General features: G+C 45.4%; 1 protein-coding gene across 2 annotated transcripts in view; it reads right to left on the reverse strand.

Moving 5' to 3' along the window:
• atxn1a (ataxin 1a) overlaps positions 1–7,271 on the reverse strand; it is a 112,585-nt gene that overhangs the window by 9,897 nt on the left and 95,417 nt on the right. For both annotated transcript variants that reach the window (XM_030063976.1, XM_030063977.1), the window contains one exon: positions 884–3,314. In XM_030063976.1, the coding sequence (XP_029919836.1) occupies positions 884–2,788 (1,905 nt within the window). In that variant the 5' untranslated portion in view covers positions 2,789–3,314. The remainder of the gene's footprint in view (positions 1–883; positions 3,315–7,271) is intronic.

The following is a 7,271-nucleotide window of genomic DNA, read 5'->3' on the forward strand; positions in this document are numbered from 1 at the left end:
CAAAGGATGTAATGTATCTCTAATGGAGAACAATTGATTATATTTCAGTCATTTTTGTCTAGTGACACCAAGCTAACAGTTTGGGGCTATGCTGTTTGAGGCTATGCAAAATGAATGGTCTGGATTGACAGTGAAATGTCTATGCAGAGCTACTCCCGTTTTTTCCCGTTTTTAGAAACATCAGAAAAAAAAAGAAAAAAAAAAAAACACTTTCACACCCAGCTTTCTTGATTTCTAGACCTCTTTGAAGATCCTGACCAGAACATGCATGTTGCATGATTATGATCCTCATACACTGAAGATAGTTGCAGAGGGAAAAGAAGAGTGCTATGAGCTTCAACATAAGTCATGTCTAGTTTGGAATATGGGAACAGCTCAACATCTGCCATACAGTATTAAGAATGGCAGGTAACAATATATGTATCATTCTTATGTTGTTAGTATTATTATTATTATTATTATTATTTAAGATTTTAGAAACAAACAGAAAGCAGGTTTATTAACTTGGCACTGGAATAAAGCACTGTGAGAGGAAAATATTCTCTTAAACATAAAAAAAATGCCTAAATCAATTACGCACTCACTTAGGACCTGAAAAACTGATTCTGTGAAAAGCTGCACTTGATAATTAACATTATGATGATGAGTACTGTCACTGTGGTAATTAAGTGTTTCATAAAAAGCTATATCTGGAGTTGTGAAAAGAGTTTTGTTGTTTTCTCTGTTCACAATGTATCCATGAAGCCCCAGCACAAAGCTCACAAGATTAATTAATAGAAACTGGCATAATCATTCTCAGCACTTTCACTATGCACTGTGAAATCACAATTTCATGTTATCCACATCAAAAATTAGCCTAAACAATTTGCTCCTTGTTTCTCACCTGAGCACGGTGCTCACCAACGGAGAACTGAACCACGGCGAAGTTGGGCGAGCTGTGGCTCCCTTCAATGCGCTCCACAGTGGACGAGTCAATCTTCAGATCACTGCTGATTTCAGCGCTCTGGATGAAGTCCTCTGTTTTTAGGTCCTCCACGCGTTTTAACTCTCCATCAGCCAGCTGGATGATGGAGCCCTTGATGAAATATGGGGGGAGCGAAGGGGGCACCACCGTACCGGACGGGGGAGGAAGAGCAGGAGGGCTGACCAGCCCAGGTGGAGCAGGAACGACAGGGAGCTGCAGCTGGGCTTGGACCACTGCCCCTGATGGAGTCTGGTCATATGGGGCGCTGGGGGGTTCCAGAGTCTCTCCTTTGGGGGCAGTGGCAGCAATGTATGTGTGTGGGAGCGTTGTAGGAAATGGCTGGGCTTGCGTGGATGACGTTATATGGGAGGTGGCAGGTTCCAAGGTGGTGACGCCACCCCCACTAACAGGGATAATGACTGGTTGGGTGCCAGGAATGAGCAAGTGCTGCGGAAGGCTGGTGTGGTAGCTGATAGGCTGCTGATGACTCCCACTGCCCCCTGCAATATAACCAATGATAGGCGGCTGGGGGTAGAGACTGGTGGAGGGGAGACCTAGTGACAGTGGCTCTGAGGCGCTGTGGGTGGTCTGGATAACGGTCTGGGGTGACAGTGTGCTGACAGCAGCCTTTAGGCTGTCGGCACTAAGTGGGGGTGGAAAAGTGAACGAGGAGGTGGAGGAAGTGTTGGAGGAGGAGTGGGTGCGATTGACAGGCTTGCCCAGGAGGATACCACCTTTATCCAGGTGTGTATGGGCAGAGGTTGGCAGCTTCTCAGGGCTGGCTCTGGGAGGTACCAGCTGATGGTCTCCATGGCTGTTGGGCATTAGCATGATGGACGTTCTCAGCCCTGAGAAATCATGGGAAGTGTAGTCTGATGGCAGAACCAGCTGGCGGGTCTCGTAGGCTGATGAAGACAAACAAGACGGGGTGTCCCTTGATTTGCTCCCCGATTTGGAGAGGCAGGACTCGGGGGAAGCTCCGAACCGGCGTCCCCTCTCCAGCTCCCCATTGTGGAGCTCTCTGAGTCTGGAACCTCCTTCCTCTTTCCTACTGGGTCCGTCTGCATACTGTACCACAACCTGGGACATACCGTGCCCCAGTGTATGGTGAGGGTGCAGGGGCTGGGTTGGAAGGTGAGTGCCTCCTTGATGTTGGAGCGATGGCACAGTCCGTGGGGCCCCACTTAGGGGGGAGGCTGCCACTTGGACGTGGTGATGGGATGGGTCTGTAGGGGGCGGAGGCATGGAGGTACGCCCTGTGGACACTCGCTGCTGGTCAAGTTTTGAGGCCTGAGAGGGAGCAGAGGCTGTCTCTGTCTGGGAGGGTCTCTGTGGTGCCAGAGATGAGGAGGAGGAGGAGGAGAGGGGAGGGGGAGGAGGAGGAGGCGGGAGCAGTTGAGGGGAGATGTACCCAGTGTATGGGGTGGGGTAAGGTGAGGCTATAAACTGCAGACTGGGAGGCAGTTGGGTATAATGGATAGTTCCTCCAACCGTGGACTGTGACAGCGGGGACGTATACACTGTAGGCAGGGACGAGACTAGCCTCAAAGAGGAAGAAGAGGAGGGGGAGGAGGAAAAAGAGTCTGACATGGAGGAGAGGGGTTTGTACTGGGGCGCTTCTGATTCACTGGTGCTCCGGTGCCCACCCACACCGCTCTCATTGCCACCAGCCACGCTGGCGAGCCAGGCCAAGTTTTCTGTGCGCTGGCTGTCACTGGCAGGTGGCATAGCAAGAGGGCGCTCTTCAGATGCTAATGTGCTTGAGGGGATCTCCCTCTTCTTTGGGGGCAGACATTCATTGCTGCGTTCCTGGTTGGACTTCATGCTGGTTTCACCTCACGTCTCTCTGCTATACACTTGCGTTATCTTTCTTTGACTTGTGGATGTCTATCTTTCTTTCTGTCAGTCCGTCTCTCCCTGACTTTCCTTTCTCCTTGCGTCACTTTTGATCTTCTGTCCTTTACCTCACCCTCTTTTATTTTATGACTCAACCTTCCCACTTTCACTGAAAATCTATTGTTCTCTTTCCCTCTCTGTTAAGTTTACCAAAGCCCACCGATTTTCCAGGACTTTTCCAAGTTGAGAAAGAAATACCGAGGCTCCAAAAAGCAGGTGAAGAAGGACTGAAAATGGAGGTGAAGATATGGAGGGGCGGTTAAAGTGGGGGGGTGGGGTGATCTGTTCGGTCCAGGGGTCTTTAGCGTCTGGAGGGTGAGCTCAGCGTTGTAGGGAAGAGTGCCACGGAGTCACACCTGCTGCTGCCGTCGAGGACGACGGGGGGCCGAGCGCGTTGCACTTCATGCGGAATCATTTCCCTTGGAAAGCAAGCCTGCCCACACACAGCACAGACCTGGGGAAGAGAGACAGGCTTTAAAGAGGTATGCGTGACAAACAGATCAATACACAAGTTTTAGGTCATTTTAGGTAATTTGTGATTTTTATTTTTAACCTTGACTACAATCATAATGATGGGAACAGTTTTAAAAAGCTCTATGTGCTCACTCTGAATACAAGTGCCAGATAAATGCCTAAAATGTAAATGAACTGAAATGACATATTGCAAGAATCACCTCACTGCACTGTATCACAGGTGCCACTTAGGGGCATTTTGCCACCACTGGGCACTGTTAATGCAGGAATGTATCCAGCAACCTTTCAACTACTAGGCTGACTCCCAAACAATCCAACCTACAATGTGCTTCTATAAATGCATGTACACAGACAAATGTATAACATATAACGCAAACTTTCAATATTCTCATAAAAAAGAAACAAGAAGTTTACCAGGTAAAATCAAGATTAAATAAGATAAAACAACACAAAATAAAAAAAAACTAACTCAACACATTAAACACAGATTGTTTTGTGTGGGTATAAGCACATACAAAAACAAGAGCTAAATAAATCACAAGCCTGTGCTCATTCTGATGAAGGAAGGATTGTGTTTGTGTGTGTGTTTGTGTGTGTGTGTGTGTGTGTGTGTGTGTGCGCCATCTGTGGGTGCTGTGTGTGAGAGGACCCCCTGCTGCAAAAGATGGAATACTCAGTGTGATTCTCATAAATAATGTACAAGAAATTCAAGTACCCCCACATACACATACACACACGCACATGCACACACACACACACACACACACACACACACACACACACACACACACACACACACAGCATCTTGCTTACTCACACAATGACACCTGGGCATATTCGATTATGCTGACACATGTTCTTCTCCTGACATACCCCTCTCCTTGTGCACACACACACACACACACACACACACACACACACACACACACACACACACACACACACACACTTCATGTGTCCTTGAGAACTGCATTGTTTCAAAAATACATGAAAATAAGAATTCAGTGACAATCAAGACTTTTGTGTAATAAACTGATAACCAAAGGCCACCTAAAGGAGTTTACCTAAAGCAAGAACTCCCAAACATGTTTCCTAATACTGTTCTATCTTATCTTTAATAGTGATGAGCATTTACTGCTTGGTATCCTTTCATCACTTTAACCCTAAAAATCAGTAATAGCTGGCTCATATCCAAAACTGGGAAGATGAAACTTATTATTGTGAGTATTACGCAGTCCTCAAGATATGCCATTTTCATTTCATGTAGTTGCCCAAATTAAACTTTTGGCAATTCTTACTTTTCATGCTTTTAATTGAAGATAATATTTTTTGTTTAATAAATTCAAACATTAAACAGTTAATGTATGGGTGGGTGATTTTACATGACATTATCATTATTTCAATATACCAAATGTCCTTAATATCCAATTTCGTACTGCCTGTATGATTTAGTACAAGTTTATTTATCTATTTTACATTGTGAGTGAAAATATGTCTGTTGCACTGTGTCACACATAATACATTATGAGCGCTATAAATAGGCAGAGCCTTGTGTAATGGCTGTGTGTAATGACACAATGGCGGTTTTGATGCTATTAGAGGACGTTGCCAACGCAAGACCAAGAGGAGAGCGGCTGTTTGAAGACAGTGCTGATTTTCTGGTCCAAGATGCTGAGTGGCTTATGCGCCACTTCAGGTTTCCAGAAGCTGTTCCCTTGTGCTGAACTGAGCCCACTGTTAAAACAACAGACCCAGTGAAACCATGCAATCCCTGTCACTCATCTATTTCCGAGAGGAGTGCGGTCCCCTCTCATCCACCTGTGGCTCACACACTGTGCACACTGATGGGCTTCTTCACCTCGTGCTTGTAGTCACACCATTTCTTTTTGACTTCTCCAGCCATTGTTTCAGTTTCACATTCTGTGAATTGTTTAAAAGTTTTTTTTTTTTTTTAAATAAAGAATGAGCAGCAACAACTATTTATATGGAGATAAGGCTAGAAAGGGGTGTGTCAGCCTCCATTTATGGCTGATTGTGGGGGTGACGAGAAAGAAGAAGAAAATCCGCACACTGGATTCGAGCTCCCAATAGGCTTTATTGACGACGTTTCGACCAAACGGTCTTCCTCAGGCAACTATACAGGAGTGACATAGCAAATGGCAGGTGTATATATAGGCCGAAAGCCTGGTGACATCACAGCTCTGGCAATTATCAATCAAGCCAGGCGGCCTCAAGTGAGCCATATATGGGCACATATGGGCTAATTTCTCCGAACAGTGTTGATTAGCTATAAAACTTTTTGCAGACTGTGATCTCATGCCTTTGTTGTGTCTTTGTATGGTTTCCTTATAATAATCTGTACATTGTGCACATTGTATTTTTTGTATTTATTGTGTATATTGCATTGTATTGGATGGTGGGAATATTAGCCCATATATGCCCATATATGGCTCACTTGAGGCGCCTGGCTTGATTGATAATTGCCAGAGCTGTGATGTCACCAGGCTTTCGGCCTATATATACACCTGCCGTTTGCTATGTCACTCCTGTATAGTTGCCTGAGGAAGACCGTTTGGTCGAAACGTCGTCAATAAAGCCTATTGGGAGCTCGAATCCAGTGTGCGGATTTTCTTCTTCTTTCTCGTTGTGACCCTGTGATCATCCGGCACCTGGCCTAAAACAGGATTGGATGTGCGCGCAACCACTCTGTCTATATGATTGTGGGGGTGGGCATGAGGACTGTGCACGTGCAAACTATTCCATATGTGTGCATGGTTTTAAAAATGTGACACTAAGTGTGCATATCCATGTTTTTGTGTGTATGATTTTTTGTCTTGAGTCTACACAGAGTTTGATGCATCTGGCCCCGGCTCTAGTAACTTCATACAGTGTAAGACAGTAAGTGCTGCTAACACTGCTGATGTTAGAACCAATAACACTGCATCTTGTATTGGTGATGACTGTGGCTAACCTTGGTCTGCAGCTGCCAAGCCACAAAAGATTTAATCTGTCAGCCAGAGTGACTGGGTCAACACCTCCCAGGATTCCTACAGCTTGTTTGCTAGTGCCTGCAGAGTGATTTCAGTTGCACCAACCATAAGTGTGTGTGTGTGTGTGTGTGAGAAAGAGAGAGAGAGAGAGAGAGAGTGTGCTTGTGGTGGGTGAGGGACATCTTGCATCTCAAACAGTTTCCTGTGATTTAAGAGGTGTCGCATTGCTACTACAACACAACAGCAGGGACCGGCGTGGGAGAGCACACACAGTGTATACGCACATGCAAATGCACATGTACACACACACACACAGAGAAACACACAGATGCTTTAGTCTTCGTTTTACGGTAGCCAGCACATACACAGATACACGCACGCCAAGTGTGCTAAATCAAGTCAACATGACTCAGAGGTGTATCAAGAAGCATTGTTGATCCTTTAGCTTTTAACCCTGATACACATTCTTCTCTGGCTCTCCTCTGCCTTATTCTACATCCTCTGTACTGCTCTCTAGCCTCAGCCTTGCCACTTATCCGATCTCATAACTCTCTTCTCAGTTATCGTTCTTCCATCTAATAGTTTTATGCTGTTCATTATCTTCGATCTGTCCCCCTCTCCTTGCCTTGCACCATCCTTTACCTCGTTTTTTTTTTTTTTTTTTCACCACGGATCACAAAATACCACAGAAAAAAAAAAAAATCAAGCAAAGCCATTCTAGCTGTGTAACATTTTAAGTATCCTACACGGTCTAATCCAAATTAAAACTTCAAGATAAGAGGAATGTTATGTCTCTGAGAGCTCTCACTTCAAAGCTATTTCATATCACCCATCATATCAAACACTGACAGCGTCTGTACATCCAGCCGCAGATCTATTCATGTTGCCGTCTATGAACGCTTTTATCTTCAGCGCTAGGAATCCCGTCTGTGACAGTTCACATTGGC

This window comes from Myripristis murdjan, chromosome 11 (assembly GCF_902150065.1).
Source record: "Myripristis murdjan chromosome 11, fMyrMur1.1, whole genome shotgun sequence".
Taxonomy (NCBI): Eukaryota; Metazoa; Chordata; class Actinopteri; order Holocentriformes; family Holocentridae; genus Myripristis; species Myripristis murdjan.